Source organism: Arachis stenosperma, chromosome 6, assembly GCF_014773155.1.
Source record: "Arachis stenosperma cultivar V10309 chromosome 6, arast.V10309.gnm1.PFL2, whole genome shotgun sequence".
Taxonomy (NCBI): Eukaryota; Viridiplantae; Streptophyta; class Magnoliopsida; order Fabales; family Fabaceae; genus Arachis; species Arachis stenosperma.
In genome coordinates, this window is record NC_080382.1 from 108,007,451 (window position 1) to 108,024,934 (window position 17,484).

Consider the following 17,484-nt stretch of genomic DNA (forward strand, 5'->3'; position numbering starts at 1 on the left):
AATCTCTATACTGTGACATAGAGGATTCCACATTTTCTTTTTCTCTTCTCTTTCATATGAGCAGGAGCAGAGACAAAGGCATTCTTGTTGAAGCTGATCCTGAACCCGAGAGGACCTTGAAGAGAAAGCTAAGAGAAGCCAAAGCACAACTCTCTTTAGAGGACCTGACCGAATTCTTCAAAGAAGAAGAACCCATGGCAGCCGAAAACAACAACAATGCCAACAATGCAAGGAAGGTGCTGGGTGACTTTACTGCACCTACTCCTGATTTCTATGGGAGAAGCATCTCTATCCCTGCCATTGGAGCAAACAACTTTGAGCTTAAGCCTCAATTAGTTTCTCTAATGCAACAGAATTGCAAGTTCCATGGACTTCCAATGGAAGATCCTCATCAGTTTTTAGCTGAATTCTTGCAAATCTGTGACACAGTCAAGACTAATGGGGTTAACCCTGAGGTCTACAGACTGATGCTATTCCCTTTTGCTGTAAGAGACAGAGCTAGAATATGGTTGGATTCTCAACCTAAAGAAAGCCTGGACTCTTGGGAAAAGCTAGTCAATGCCTTCCTGGCAAAGTTCTTTCCACCACAAAGATGGAGTAAGCTTAGAGTGGAAGTCCAAACCTTCAGACAGAAGGATGGAGAATCCCTCTATGAAGCTTGGGAAAGATACAAACAATTAATCAGAAAATGTCCCTCGGACATGCTTTCTGAATGGAGCATCATAGGTATTTTCTATGATGGTCTCTCTGAACTATCTAAGATGTCCTTGGATAGCTCTGCTGGAGGATCTCTTCATCTGAAAAAGATGCCTGCAGAAGCTCAAGAATTGATTGAAATGGTTGCAAATAACCAATTCATGTACACTTCTGAAAGGAATCCTGTGAACAATGGGACTAGTCAGAAGAAAGGAGTTCTTGAGATTGACACTCTGAATGCCATACTGGCTCAGAACAAGATATTGACTCAACAAGTCAATTTGATTTCTCAAAGTTTGTCTGGAATGCAAAATGCACCTGGCAGTACTAAGGAAGCTTCATCTGAGGAAGAAGCTTATGATCCTGAGAACCCTTCCATGGAAGAGGTGAATTACCTAGGAGAACTCTATGGAAACACCTACAATTCTTCATGGAGAAATCACCCCAATTTCTCATGGAAGAATCAAGAGAGACCTCAACAAGGTTTCAATAACAATAATGGTGGAAGAAACAGGTTTAGCAATGGCAAGCCTTTTCCATCATCTTCTCAGCAACAGACAGAGAGTTCTAAGCAGACTACTTCTGACTTAGCAACAATGGTCTCTGATCTAATAAAGACCACTCAAAGTTTCATGACTGAAACAAGGTCCTCCATTAGGAATTTGGAAGGACAAGTGGGGCAGCTGAGTAAGAAAGTTACTGAACTCCCTCCTAGTACTCTCCCAAGTAATACAGAAGAAAATCCAAAAGGAGAGTGCAAAGCCATAACCATGGCCGAATTCTGGGAGGAAAGAGAGGAGGTGGACGCCACTGAGAGAGACCCCAGTGGGCGTGCACCACTCTCCTCTGAGTTCCTCAATGAGGAACCTTGGGAATCTGAGGCTCAAAATGAGACCATAGAGATTCCATTGGACTTACTTCTGCCATTCATGAGCTCTGATGAGTACTCATCCTCTGAAGAGGATGAGTATGTTACTGAAGAGCAAGTTGCTAAATACCTTGGAGCAATCATGAAACTGAATGACAAGTTATTTGGAAATGAGACTTGGGAGGATGAACCACCCTTGCTCACCAAAGAACTGGATGACTTGTCTAGGCAGAAACTGCCTCAAAAGAGGCAAGATCCTGGGAAGTTTTCTATACCTTGTACCATAGGCACCATGACCTTCAAGAAGGCCTTGTGTGACTTAGGGTCAAGTGTAAACCTCATGCCCCTCTCTGTAATGGAGAAATTAGGGATCTTTGAGGTGCAAGCTGCAAGAATCTCATTAGAGATGGCAGACAATTCAAGAAAACAAGCTCATGGACTTGTAGAGAATGTTTTGGTGAAGATTGAAGACCATTACATCCCTACTGACTTCATAGTCCTAGAGACTGGGAAGTGCATGGATGAATCCATCATCCTTGGCAGACCCTTCCTAGCCACAGCAAAGGCTGTGATTGATGTTGATAGAGGAGAGTTGATCATTCAAGTGAATGAAGAATCCTTGGTGTTTAAGGCTCAAGGATATCCCTCTGTCATCATGGAGAGGAAGCATGAAGAGCTTCTCTCAAAACAGAGCCAAGCAGAGCCCCCACAGTCAAACTCTAAGTTTGGTGTTGGGAGGCCACAACCAAACTCTAAGTTTGGTGTTGAAACCCCACATTCAAACTCTAAGTTTGATGTTGGGAGGTTTCAACACGGTTCTGAGCATTTCTGAGGCTCCATGAGAGCCCTCTGTCAAGCTACTGACATTAAAGAAGCGCTTGTTGGGAGGCAACCCAATGTTTTATAATTAATTATTTTCTTTTGTTATTTTATCTTTTTTGTAGGTTGATGATCATAAGAAGTCACAAAAACAATGAAAAAAGCAAAAACAGAATGAAAAACAGGAAGAAAAATAGCACACCCTGGAGGAGAAGAAGCTGGCGTTCAAACGCCAGTAATGCTAGCTGTTGGGCGTTTAACGCCCAGTCTGGCACCCTTCTGGGCGTTTAACGCCAGAAAGGGGCACCAGACTGGCGTTAAACGCCAGTAAAGGGCAAGAACCTGGCGTTAAACGCCAGGAATGGGCACCAGCCCGGCGTTTAACGCCAGAAATGGCTCAAAACGTGATTTTGAGCAACATTTGGTGAAGGGATGACTTTTCCTTGACACTACAGGATCTGTGGACCCCACAGGACCCTACCATCACTCTCTCTCTTCTTCCCCCATTCACCAATCACCTCAACACCTCTTCCCCAAAAACCCTTCACCTATCAAATCCCAACTTTCTCTTCACCACTCACATCCATCCTTCATAAATCCCCACCAACCTCACCCTTCAAATTCAAACCACTTTCCCTCCCAAACCCACCCTCCATGGCCGAACCATTACCCCCCCTCTCTCCTATAAATACCCTTCTTCAACTCTTCAATTTCACACAACCTAAACACCACTTCTCCCCCTCTTTGGCCGAACACACTACCATCTCCCTTCTTCCTCATTTCTTCTTCTTCTACTCTCTTCTTTCTTCTTTTGCTCGAGGACGAGCAAACATTTTAAGTTTGGTGTGGTAAAAGCGTTGCTTTTTCATTTTTCCATAACCATTTATGGCATCCAAGGCCGGAGAAACCTCTAAAAAGAGGAAAGGGAAGGCAAAAGCTTCCACCTCCGAGTCATGGGAGATGGATAGATTCCTCTCAAGGGTGCATCAAGACCACTTCTACGAAGTTGTGGCCTTGAAGAAGGTGATCCCCGAAGTCCCCTTTTCACTCAAAAAGGGTGAATATCCGGAGATCCGCCATGAGATCCGAAGAAGAGGTTGGGAAGTTCTTACCAACCCCATTCAACAAGTCGGAATCTTGATGGTTCAAGAGTTCTATGCCAATGCATGGATCACTAAGAACCATGACCAAAGTGTGAACCCGAATCCAAAGAATTATCTCACTATGGTTCGGGGGAAATACTTGGATTTTAGTCCGGAGAGTGTGAGGGTGGCGTTCAACTTGCCTATGATGCAAGGAGATGAGCATCCTTACACTAGAAGGGTCAACTTTGATCAAAGGTTGGACCAAGTCCTCACAACCATATGTGAAGAGGGCGCACAATGGAAGCAAGATTCAAGAGGAAAGCCGGTCCAATTGAGAAGGCATGACCTCAAGCCCGTGGCTAGAGGATGGTTAGAGTTCATACAACGCTCAATCATCCCCACTAGCAACCGGTCCGAAGTTACCATAGACCGGGCCATCATGATCCATAGTATCATGATTGGAGAAGAAATAGAGGTTCATGAGGTTATAGCCCAAGAACTCTATAAGGTGGCGGACAAGACCTCCACCTTGGCAAGGTTAGCCTTTCCTCACCTCATTTGTCACCTCTGTTATTCAGTTGGAGTTGACATAGAGGGAGATACCCCCATTGATGAGGACAAGCCAATCACCAAGAAAAGGATGGAGTACACAAGAGACCCCTCTCATCAAGAGATCCCTGAGATACCTCAAGGGATGCACTTTCCTCCACAAAACTATTGGGAGCAACTAAACACCTCCCTAGGAGAATTGAGTTCCAACATGGGACAACTGAAGGTGGAGCATCAAGAACACTCCATCATCCTTCATGAAATTAGAGAAGATCAAAGAATCATGAGGGAGGAGCAACAAAGACAAGGAAGAGACATTGAGGAGCTCAAGCACTCCATAGGATCTTCAAGAGCAAGAAAGAGCCGCCATCACTAAGGTGGACCCGTTCTTTGATTTCCTTGTTATTGTTCTTCTGTTTTTCGAATTTTTTATGCTTTATGTTTATCCATGTTTGTGTCTTGTGATCATTAGTGTCTTAGTGTCTATGCCTTAAAGTTATGAATGTCCTATGAATCCATCACCTTTCTTCAATAAAAACGTGCCTAATTGATAAAAGAAAGAATTGCATGAATTTTGAATTTTATAATAGTTTAATTATTTTGATGTGGTGGCAATATTTTTGTTCTCTGAATGTATGCTTAAACAGTGCATATGTCTTTTGAATTTGTGGTTCATGAATGTTGGCTCTTGAAAGAATGATGAAAAAGGAGACATGTTACTGAGGATCTGAAAAATCAATAAAATGATTCTTGAAGCAAGAAAAAGCATTGCAAAAACGAAAAAAAAAAACCGAAAAAAAAAGAAAAAGAAAAAGAAAGAATAAAGTTGTGATCCAAGGCAAATAAGAGTGTGCTTAAGAACCCTGGACACCTCTAATTGGGGACTTTAGCAAAGCTGAGTCACAATCTGAAAAGGTTCACCCAATTATGTGTCTGTGGCATGTATGTATCCGGTGGTAATACTGGAAGACAGAGTGCTTTGGGCCACAGCCAAGACTCAATAAATAGCTATGTTCAAGAATCATCATACTTTACTAGGAGAATCATTAACACTATCTGGATTCTGAGTTCCTAAAGAAGCCAATCATTCTGAATTACAAGGGATAGAGTGAGATGCCAAAACTGTTCAGAGGCAAAAAGTAAAAGCCCCGCTCATCTAATTAATACTGATCTTCACAAATGTTTTTGGAATTCATTGCATATTCTCTTATTTTTATCTTATTTGATTTTCAGTTGCTTGAGGACAAGCAACAATTTAAGTTTGGTGTTGTGATGAGCGGATAATTTGTATACTTTTTGGCATTGTTTTTAGTATGTTTTTAGTATGATCTAGTTAGTTTTTAGTATATTTTTATTAGTTTTTAGTTAAAATTCACTTTTCTGGACTTTACTATGAGTTTGTGTGTTTTTCTGTGATTTCAGGTATTTTCTGGCTGAAATTGAGGGACCTGAGCAAAAATCTGATTCTGAGACTGAAAAGGACTGCAGATGCTGTTGGATTCTGACCTCCCTGCACTCGAAGTGGATTTTCTGGAGCTACAGAAGCCCAATTGGCGCGCTCTCAACGGCGTTGGAAAGTAGACATCCTGGGCTTTCCAGCAATATATAATAGTCCATACTTTGCCCAAGATTTGATGGCCCAAACCGGCGTTCAAAGTCACCTCAAGAAATCCCAGCGTTAAACGCTGGAACTGGCACCCAAATGGGAGTTAAACGCCCAAACTGGCACCAAAGCTGGCGTTTAACTCCAAGAAGAGTCTCTACACGAAATTGCTTCATTGCTCAGCCCAAGCACACACCAAGTGGGCCCGGAAGAGGATTTTTATGTCATTTACTCATTTCTGTACACCCTAGGCTACTAGTTTCTTATAAATAGGACCTTTTACTATTGTATAAAAAAAATCTTTTGATCACTTTTAGATCTCTAGATCATCTTTGGACATTTTAGTTCTTAGATCATTGGGAGGCTGGCCATTCGGCCATGCCTAGACCTTATGCTTATGTATTTTCAACGGTGGAGTTTCTACACACCATAGATTAAGGTGTGGAGCTCTGCTGTACCTCGAGTATTAATGCAATTACTATTGTTCTTCCATTCAATTCCACTTGTTCTTTTACCAAGATATCACTTGTTCTTCAACATGATGAAGGTGATGATTGACGCCCATCACCATTCTCACCCATGAACAAGGTGACTGACAACCATTCTTGTTCTACAAGCATCTGAGGCTTAGTGAATATCTCTTGGATTCCTGATTGCACGATGCATGGTTGATCGCCTGACAACCGAGTGCTCGCCTGACAAACGAGCCAGCCATTCCGTGAGATCAGAGTCTTCGTGGTATAGGCAAGAACTGATGGCAGCATTCAAGAGAATCCGGAAGGTCTAACCTTGTCTGTGGTATTCTGAGTAGGATTCAATGACTGAATGACTGTGACGTGCTTCAAACCTGTAACCTACTGGGCGTTAGTGACAGACGCAAAAGAGTTATTCTATTCCGGTAGGGGAGGGAACCGAACCGGTGATTGGCCGTACTGTGACAGAGTATTGAGCATTAGCTTTCACTGCGAGGATGGGAGGTAGCTGCTGACAACAGTGAGACCCTATACGAGCTTGCCATGGAAAGGAGTAAGAAGGGTTGGATGAAGACAGTAGGAAAGCAGAGAGACGGAAGGGAAGGCATCTTCATACACTTGTCTGAAGCTCTTACACCAATGAGTTACATAAGTATCACTATCTTTATCTTTTATGTTATTTTCGTTCATCACCATATATATCTGAGTTTGCCTGACTAAGATTTACAAGATGACCATAGCTTGCTTCAATACTAACAATCTCCGTGGGATCGACCCTTACTCACGTAAGGTTTATTACTTGGACGACCCAGTGCACTTGCTGGTTAGTTGTGCGAAGTTGTGTAATGCCATGGTATTGAGCGCACCAAGTTTTTGGAGCCATTACCAGGGATTATGAGAGTTGTGAAAAAGTATAGTTCACAATTTCGCGCACCAGCCAAGAAACGTGAATTTCCAGCAACTCTAAGGTGATATATCTCTTCCTAACATGCTGAGTGAGATTTGGTCAGTTGAGAGTTTTTGGATTTAAAGTTGTTCTTGATGTGATTTAGGAGGAAAAAGTGCTAAAGGACCACCTGAAAGTCTAACTGAATTAGGAGCAGCAAAACCAGGTAGGGTTTGACGAATTTAATCTTGATTGATTGTGTTTGAGTTGTGTAATCATGATATGGTTTGGCTGTGCTTGAAATTGATTGTTTTATGAGTGATTCTTGTTGAAAGTTTGTTGAAAATTTGATGAAATTTGATGATATATAAGCTATGAATGTTGTTCTTGAGGGCTGCTGGAAAACGAAACCCTAGGCCTTAAATTGGGGTTCAATTTGTGTTGAAATCATATAGAAAAGATGGGGTTTTAGTGGCTGCTAATTTATTATGAATTATAGTAAAAATCGGTTGCTGAAAAGACTGAAAAACGGGTAAAAACAGAGAAAGAATCTGAAGAATTTATGAAGAACATGAAGAACACTTTGAGTGTGATGAAGAACAATGAAGAACAGGCCTTAGATCTTAAAAATGGCAAGGAAGTAAAATTTTTGGTGTTTTAGGGGTTGTCTGGTAATTTCTGAAAGTTAGGGTGGTAAAAGTAGAAATATTAAATGTTACGGGTGGTAAAAAGTGAATTTTAAAGGTTAAAGGTAACGATAAGATAATTTTCGAAAATTTAATGATAAAATAATAAATAATAATAAAATATTAAATAATAATATTTAATTAAAAATAATATTTTAATAAAAATAATAAAATAATGCGAAAAAGGTAGTTTTCTGTAAAAGCTTTAGAAAGACAACTTCAAGTGCAGAATCTCATAATTACCTTCATAAAACACTTAGGGAGTGGTAAGAACATATTAGTGAGGAAAAGATAAAGAAAAGATAAAAAGTTGAAGAAAAGATAAAAATCGGAGAAAAAGTCTGTAAAGTTTTAATGACAGAAAAACAGACAGACATTAGTGAACGAACTAGGGCAACATAGTTAGTCCTTGAGTTGCGACTAGGGTTAGGTATAATATGAAAAGTTAAACTGTTTCAGTATAGACTTAATGAACCTATACTTGGGACAAGCTAACTATTCATACCGAAATTTACATAAGCTTTAAAATACATACGTTAAGCAGAGAAATCAGAGTAAAGTAAAGAGATAAAGAGAAAAAGAGTGATATGGATATAGAAGAAAGAGTAATCAGAGAAAAGTAAAGAGATACAGAGAACAGAGTAACTAGAACATAGTAAAGAGATACAAAGAGAAAAGAGTAATATAATAAAGAGAAATGGTTTGAGCCAAGATATTGTAAAAGTGAAAGATGTAAAGTTTGTATAGTATGATTGAACAGAGAAATAAAGAGATATTGCATAAGAATGTGAAAGTGATGACGAATAATGAGAATGATAATGAATGATGATAATAAGAATGATTATGTAAGAATCTGCTGCAGAGAGGCAGTCAGATAGATGGTGGTACGACCACTAAGAACGCTTTCCTGGGATACCTTGCTATAATGCTTTGCTGTAAGACAGAGGTTGCTTACAGAGGTATCAAGATGAATGTGCTCCTGTAAGACAGAGGTTGCTTACAGTGAGTGTGTTGTTGCTCCTGTAAGACAGAGGTTGCTTACAGTGAGTATATTGTTGCTCCTGTAAGACAGAGGTTGCTTACAGTGAGTCTGTTGGGCGTATATCGGCTAATAAGTTTCGCCCTGCAAGACAAAGGTTGCTTGCAGTGGATACCCTGCAAGACAAAGGTTGCTTGCAGTGGATATTGCCAACAGGAAAGCCTTATCCAGACAAAGGTTGCTGGGTAACGTCGGGAGCGGGTATGTAACCGACAGATGAGCTCATTACCTGCACTAGGGCTAGACATGCATCATTCTCTGTTGCATTCCTTTCTGTGTGTGATCTATTTCTTTGTGTTTGTCTGCTTGTATGCTATTTCTATGTTTTATTTTCTTGTATTCTTTTGTTTGTGTTCTGCTTTCTATTGCCTCTACTTTCTCTTTCTGTTTTTATCTTTTGTTTACTGCTTCGCTATATTATGTTATTCGTCAGTTAATCGACCCCAAATAAATGAACGTAACTAATAACCCCGACCCTACTAAGAACTCCCCAGTTCTTACCCCTTCTCTCTCCCTTCCCCCTTCAGATGGAAGTAAGAGTACCTTAACGTAGTTCGTTGATGATGGTTCTGCGAAGAGGATCCTGCTCTAGATAGTCTTCTGAGTCTAGGGTGAATATCGTTCTTTGATTATACGTATATACTGTGAGACCAGCCAACGTCTGCACCCCGTTCGTATGCGCACTTTAACCTAAAACCCGTGTACAAGACTCCTGTTGTGTGGCTACTTGATGTGGTACCAAAGAGATGTTCTATGGCAATGTCTGATCGTGCAGAGGAGCAGCAGACGATGTTCTACCTTTTGGTGACGTTCCACCTGACTTGAGTTTTGAAGACTTAGAACGTACTTTCCCTCGCTTTAGTAGTTTAGAGGGACTAGGCGAGTATAGAGTCTAGGCTAGCCTGGGTGCCAGCTTAAGGACTTCTTGAACAGGTCAGGACCTGGGATGTTGTATATATATATATATATATATATATATATATATATATGTATATAGATATTATTTAGCTATATCTAGGGGTGTTCTAACTAAAGGTCTATACTCTAACAAAGGCTGGATAAATGAATGTTTCTAGCTACTCGTGATGTATTTATGTGTGGTTGTTTATAATTGACTTATCTGTTATTACTTGTGAATTGATTATGACTGATTCCGTCTATTAACCCAAATGTTTTCAAAAAAAAAATATACCTCACAAATTAACCACGTTTTTAACAACAAATCAGGCTCATATGATAAATAATAGATAATAATTAGGAAGACAAATTGGTAGCGCTCAGTTTCCGGTATGATCTAGACATATTGAAAATTGGGTCGTTACACCATTTACAATGGTGATGCCCTACATACAGCTTTCCATAGAAAGAAATGACAAAGATTGGATAAAGACAGTAGAAAAACAGAGATTCGGAAGGAACATAGCACCTCCATACACCTATCTGAAATTCCCACCATTGGATTACATGAGTAGCTTTATCTTTATTTTCTATTTAATTTATTATTATTATTTGAAAAACCAATAATCTCTTAAATTAGTTAAATTCGCTTGATTGAGATTTACAAGGTGACCATAGCTTGCTTCATACCAACAATCTCTGTGGGATCGACCCTTACTCACATAAGGTATTACTTGGACGACCCAGTACACTTGCTGGTTAGTTGTGTGGAGTTGTGACAAAGGGTGATTTATGTTTGAGAGCACCAAGTCTTTGGAGCCATTGTTGATGATCACAATTTCGTCCACCATAAATCCCCAAAAGAGATCTGAACAAAGATCCAAGAAAAAGGATTACCTAGTAATGGAACAGGGACCGACATGAAGTAGTCGGACTAAAGCTACAAAAATTTATAAGAAGTAAACCCAAGGGGTTACTAGAAATAGCTCAAGAAAAGATCAACTAAGAGAATCAACCAACAGAAGGCACGCGTCAAAAGGGAGATAACTCGACCCGAAAGACCACGACCCCGCCAAAATCAATCTACAAAGTATTCTATCAAAGAAGACAAGTCGAGCTAAAGAAAGCTGCAGGCAAGCATATCACAAAGAAACAACGCAGTTACCATAAAACAAGACCCAAGAGGTCGCTTGAAGCCGACCCCAAGATCAAGAGAAATTATCTTGTTTTTTAAAACAAAGTTGCTAAAGTAGCAACTGGAGTATCAAAGGTCAGAGATCACAAACTTACAAATAAAGAGTTCAAAAGCCCACAAAAATCGGGCTATACACAAACATATCAGAAAAATTATAGAAGATCCAAAGGCTTCCCAGTAGCAGCATCTTGGGGAGAAGGAGGGCGAGTCTGAAGGGGAACTGCGTCCACTGTCCCGTCATCCGGGTTCAAAATCTAGACGTCTGGATCAGATTCTGGCTGAGTAGCTTCAACTGCTGAGGTTGAGGAAGGCAGGACAACAGAGGCTTTGGCAGAAGTAACCGGAGGAGGGACGACATCATCATCATCATCGGGATCGTCAGGGACAATTTTACCATCCTTCACAACATTGTCCAAGCTAAATAAAGTAAGATCAGCTCCCGGGGCGATAACCTGAACTTGCTCCTTCAGGTTCTCATAAGTAGCAGTTACGCTACCCACAAGATGACCCTGAAGCTCGGAATAATCAACCCGGACCGACTCTAGCTCCTCCCGAAGACGCATCACTTCTTGGTAGGACGTGACGTAGCTTTCTTTGTGCTTCAAAGCTACATCCTCAGCCAATCGCACAGAGGCTGCCAGGGCAAGAGAGCTGGCCTTCTCCCCCGCCAGCTCTTTCTTCAGTTTAGTCACCTCCGCTTCAAACTCCTCCTTTAGACCCTTCATCCGATCAAATTCCTGCTTAGCTTCCTCCATGAAAGCATTGGTAGCATGCAGAGGCAAATTTTGGGCAATGCAATACAAAACAGCCCCCATATGAGCCATCTTAACACTACTCCGAGTTATAAAATCCAAGTGATGAAGGAAAGATACATCATCCATTAAAAGAGCACCATAAGGAGCGATCTGCTGGTCCACAAAAGCAATAGGATCAAAATCCGGGGCATCTAGATTGAAAGGTTCAACAGTTCGAGGTCTTTTTGGAGGAGGGGCTGCCGAAGAAGAAACCACAGCAGCAGTAGAAGATTGAGGGGGATCCACTAAACGAACCCGAGGTGTAGGGATCATTCTCCTCGGGCCAGGAGAGCTCGGCACGGGTGGCTTCGAAGGAGCTTGGGAAGTTCCCTCCCTATCGGCCCGGGCCGAGATGTTTTGAGCTACAGTAGCTTTCCTCGCCTTCTTGAAAGCCTTCATTGCATCATTATTTTTGGCCATCTCTGAATAATAAAAAGTAACAATTTATCAAATCGGGAGAAAAATAGGAAGGAATCAACAAAACAAAATATATCAAGGCAGTACCCAAAGCAGTTCGAATAAGGGACGGATCTCCCAAAGACTTTTTAGTATCCAAGTGAGGAGGTTCTCCCTAAATATCCTCCAAAACATTCACAAAGGCCTGCTTGACCTCGCTCAACATCTCCCAAGCATATCGGGATACCACTACGTTCCTCTGCCACTCTAAGGGAAAGCAGGGCTCATTATTTTCATCCAGAAAGAAAGGTCGGGCTCCTTCAACAACCCGGACCTTAAAGAAGTAGTTCTTAAAATCCCGGAAAGATTCGTCAGACATGGAAAAAACCGTGTGCCCCTGGGCAGACCTAAAAGAAATCCAAGAAGCTTTCTTCTTGGTAGTCCCAGGTTTGGTCAACACAAAAAATACAGAAAAAGAGTTTGAGAACGCGTAACACCAAATTCTTGACAAACAAGCTGAAAAATCTTGATAAAACCCCACGAATTCGGATGGAGCTGCGAAGGGGCTACGTTACAAGACCATAGTAGGTCAGTTTCAAAAGAGGTAAAAGGAAAGGTGATGTTCATTTGGCCAAAAAAGAAATCATAAGCATAGAAGAAGGGACGCTCCCCCTGGGTCAGGACCAGGAAGCAAACTCTATCACCAGAATTGGGTGCCACTAACTCGTAATTGCTCTCCTGATCCTCACTGCTACAAACACGATGATGCCTTCTAAGTGTTACACAAAATTAGGAATCGGCTAAAGAAACACACAACAAGACAAGAGAGTCCAGCCAATCGGATATCCCTTCAGGAACCATAGGAGATGCCTCAACAATATTTTTTCGGGAAGACATCGCCAACTAGTCCTACAAACAAGAAAAAAGATTGGGTTACTAAAAAGGTAAAAACATCCCAGATCAAATCAAAATAACTCGAAGAGCACAACCCAACGACAGTATAACTGATAAAAAGGAAAATCCCTGAACACAACCCAAGGTCCAGGGGCATCCTTTGGAGGCAATCGGGGAATAAAACTTTCAGGAAAATCTACAAGGCTAGCGTCTCAACGGAAACCCTTCCCAAGAAAAACAAACGCAAAGAAGATCATACAAACCCCCAAAAGAAAAAAGGCTATAACAGTTCAAAAATCAGCAAAATAGCAAACAAAACCCTAAAGAGCCAAACCAGGGAGATACACTTAGAAGCATACGAAAGGACAAAAAAGGAAGCATACATCACAGTAACAAAACAAGGCGTGGTAAAAATCCATGCTTCCCAACAGGCACTCAGTCAAAATTAAAGCTTCAAAACCAAATACGACACAGCGGAACAGCAAGCAAAAAGAGAAGACAAACCAACCTGAAAAAAGGAGAAGCGTGCGGAGAGCGAAGATGAAAGAGATCAAGACTTGTCGTCGAAAGCAAGAAGAACACCTACGATCGTCAAAGCAATGTCACAAAGAAAAAACGCGAAGGGGCAGACGATAGAAACAAAAGTGAGAAAGAAAAATGGCATTGAAAACCAATTAATGGGGGCATTAAAAACCCTCGCACATTCCCAAGGCAAAAACGCTAAATGCAAAAGCGCGCGCTTTCAGAAGAAACAAAACAGAAACGCTCCGCATTCAAAAAGGAACTCTACAAAGACAAGATCGACAAAATGCTTGAGTTCGGCTTCACCCAAGAAAGTTCGAAGTCCTAAAACTAATACTTGACCTCCAAAGCAAAAGCCAAGCTCGAGCAGGGGCACTGTTCATACCCTGGGTCGAGGTGTCCGACCCGGGATGTTCTACAGACAAAGCGACCGACCTCTTTAGGTCAGGATGACCCGACCTCTTCTCAAAGAGCTCGGCCAAATCACAGGAAAGCCCTATAAAGGGCCCAAATAGAGGAACACGACCCCAATCCAAAGGCATCCCAAGACTATAGAGATAAGGGCGGTTCCCATGAAAGATAAAGATAAAGATAAAGATAAGATAACTAACTTATCTTATCCGCAAAGGTCACTCTACACCATTATAAATACACTGGAGCACCCAGGTATAACTCATACTCTGATTCTACTCAATACCTGCTTAATACCCTTGCTAACTTAAGCATCGGAGTCCCTTGCAGGTACCCCCCACCCACTGGGGACGAAGGAATCAGTATCACTATCAAGCTCAACAAATCGGATACAACCGTTCCGACCAGAGCAGAAGATTTCGTCCGAGATCGACCTACAGTTTCAGGTAACCCTCGAAACATTAAATATTTTTTTATATATAATATTAGAAAAAAATATAATACAAAATTTTGTAAATTAAAGTAATTAAAAACTGCACTATGTATTGGATATTTGGATTATTGTTGTTCTTGTTAACAAATAGCCCATTCTAATAATTAATAAAAATGGTTCTATTATACTAGCCCAATAGACAATACTACAATAGTCCATATTATTAATTAAAGTAACACTAGTACATCTTTTAAACATTTTTTTTCAAACCATCAGAGGCATCAGCGCCACTTCCTCTCTCTTTTAGTGGCTCCCATTTGTGCAGACTTTTGGTCTTCTATTCTTCTCATTCTAATTTTTTTCCATACCAAAACAAGACAAATGAAGAAAAATCAGTGAAGATTTGAAGTGAACAGTGAAATATTAACTATTAAATGCACAACAAAGATTTAAATAGGTATATCTCATTTTTTTTAAGTTAATAACAATGTCAAGTATTATTTATATTATTTATTTAAAATAATTAATTTATTTTTTTTATAATGGACAGTGTTCAAAGATTGAAGTGAGGGTAAAACTCAATAGAGTTATTTTTTTATGAGACTTGGAACAAAAGATAATAAGGTAAATCAATAACTTTATTTTTGGTTATTATATATTTGTGTTTCTAAAATTATTTGTTATTGCTCAATAGGTTTAATATTTAAAAAAAACATATATGCAATTATTTTGGTTTTTTTTTTGTTAGATAGTTCAAGTTAAGTTAAGAATGTCAAAGATGAAAACAATTCACTCATTTTTCAAGAGAAAAGAGAGAATATATGATGAACAAAGTTCAGCTTCAAATTCTTTGAGTAATGTTCAAAATATTATTGAACAACCTAAGATACAACCTGTGACATAACTTGTTGAACAAGATATTCAACCCCCTGTTTCTAAAATAACAAGGACAGAAATAGATCAAGTTAATATTGATACATTAATGCGTGATCTCGGAAAGCGTCCGCAAATTTGGAATTATCCTATCAATCAACAAGATGAAATCCGTAGAGCATACATAAAGTTTGGACCATATCAATTTATTATGGATGAGTACCCTCTTTCTAGTCTAGAAAGTCATCCTCGTCATTTCAAAGCTCATTAGTCTAAGAGGTTTTCTTGGCTAGAATATTTGCCAGAAGTATATGCTGCATTTTATCTTCCATGTTATTTATTTTCTAGAAAATCAAGTCCATTCACATCAGGAGGATTTCGCAATTGGAAAAAAGTGAATAATGGAAAGGATTGTGCATTTTTATCTCATGTGGGTAAATCTCTTAATTCTCCTCATAATATTGCTGTTAAGTCTTATAAAGATTTTCTTAATCAATTATGTCATATTGACAAAGTATTGGCTAAGCAAAGCTCATAACAAGTTTTAAGCAATAGATTGTGTCTTAAAGCCTCTATTGATACTGTCAGATAGTTAACGTTTCAAGCTAGTGCTTTTAGGGGACATGACGAGAGTCATGAGTCTCAGAATTGAGGAAATTTTCTTGAAATGTTAAAATTATTAGCTTCTTACAATAAAGAAGTGGATGCAGTTGTCTTGGAGAATGCTCCTCAAAATGCAATATACACATCAGCTTCTATTCAAAAGGAAATTCTACATGTTTTTGCTAGAAAGGTACAAAATAAAATTCGCAATAAGATTGGTAATGCAAAATTTTGTTTGATTGTTGATGAAGCTAGAGATGAATCTAAAAGAGAACAAATGGCACTTGTTAGATTTATTGATAAGCATGGATTTGTCAAAGAAAGGCTAATAGATGTTGTTCATGTCAAAGATACTACTTCTGCTACTCTAAAAGAAGAAATTTGTTTTGCATTGTCTCATCACAATCTCAACATTCAAAATGTTTGAGGTCAAGGGTATGACGGGGCTAGTAATATGCGTGGAGAGTGGAAAGGGTTACAAGCTTTAATTATTCAAGAATGTCCTTATGCATATTATGTTCATTGCTTTGCTCATCAATTACAGCTAGCTCTTGTTGCTGCGGCTAAAGAAGTTTTTGATGTTCATGTTTTTTTTTTCCAAAGTTTGAGTAATATTATCAATGTTGTATGCTCTTCTTGCAAACGCAATGATGAATTACGATATGCTTATGCAACTGAAATTTCCCATTTAGTTGCAACTAATCAAATTGAAACAGAAAGGGGAGCAAATCAAATTGGTACATTAAAAAGATCAGGAGATACTAGGTGGTGCTCTCACTTCAACTCAATTTATAGCCTTTTACGTATGTTTGGAGCAACAACTTCAGTTCTGGAAGATTTGGCTACTAATGGATCTACATATTCTCAACGTGGTGATGCTACTTATGCTCGTAAATCTTTATTATCATTTGATTTTGTTTTTATTTTGCATATGATGAAAGAAATCATAGGAATCACTAATAAACTTTGTCAAACATTACAACAAAAATCTCAAGACATTTTGAATGCTATGCATCTGATTTCTAGTACAAAGTCATTGATTCAACAGTTAAGAGATAGTAGTTGGGGAGCACTTTTGAAGAAAGTTAGTTCTTTCTACAATGATCATGCTATTTAGATACCTGATATGGGTGCTTCTTTTAGTGACATAATTCGGTCTCGTCGTAAAAAGGATGTTGTCACTGTTGAACACCACTATCGTGTTGACATTTTTACTAGCGTGACAGATTTTCAATTGAAAGAGCTAAATAGTATATTTAGTGAGCAAGCAACCGAGCTCCTCATATTGAGTACATCTTTGGATCCTAAAGATGCTTTCAAGTTATTCAGTGTTTGCAACATATGCAATCTTGCAAAGAATTTCTATTCTTTAGATTTTTCTGAGCAAGAAAAGATTCAATTGGATTATGAGTTACAACATTATGAACTTGATGTGGTTAAAGCTCCAGATTTTTAGGATTTGTCTATTCTTGCTGAATTGTGTCAAAAATTGACAGAGACATAAAAATCAAATATATATCCTTTAATATGATAGATTAATTCGTCCTGTTTTGACTCTTCCTCTAATAACAGCAACAACTGAACAGGCCTTTTCAGCTATGAAGATTATTAAAACAAGGCTTCGAAACAAGATGGAAGATGAATTTTTAGCAGATTATATGATTGTATATATTGAAAAGGAGATTGCTTCAAAATTCACTTCAGAGATGATAATTGATGATTTTAGTTCCATGAAGCATCGTCGAGCAAGTTTAAAAATACC

General features: G+C 39.4%; 1 protein-coding gene and 1 non-coding gene across 2 annotated transcripts; one reads left to right on the top strand and one right to left on the bottom strand.

The window, feature by feature from the left end:
* Positions 1-599: 599 nt before the first annotated feature.
* Positions 600-707, bottom strand: LOC130938496 (small nucleolar RNA R71). Its single transcript, XR_009069659.1, has one exon. It is a non-coding gene; the product is annotated as a small nucleolar RNA R71 (small nucleolar RNA).
* Positions 708-15,786: 15,079 nt separating this feature from the next.
* LOC130934381 (uncharacterized) lies at positions 15,787-16,839 on the top strand. The gene is made up of 2 exons (XM_057863956.1): positions 15,787-16,143; positions 16,267-16,839. Exons 1-2 carry the CDS (start codon positions 15,787-15,789, stop codon positions 16,837-16,839), a joined length of 930 nt encoding a protein of 309 aa, XP_057719939.1.
* The last annotated feature ends 645 nt before the right edge of the window (positions 16,840-17,484 follow it).

Excerpts from the sequence above, each read along its gene's own strand:
- LOC130934381 (XM_057863956.1), top strand. The coding sequence starts at position 15,787 with ATGTTAAAATTATTAGCTTCTTACAATAAAGAAGTGGATGCAGTTGTC. Across the intron at positions 16,144-16,266 it reads ACAATCTCAACATTCAAAAT|CTAGCTCTTGTTGCTGCGGC; the intron begins GTTTGAGGTCAA and ends CATCAATTACAG.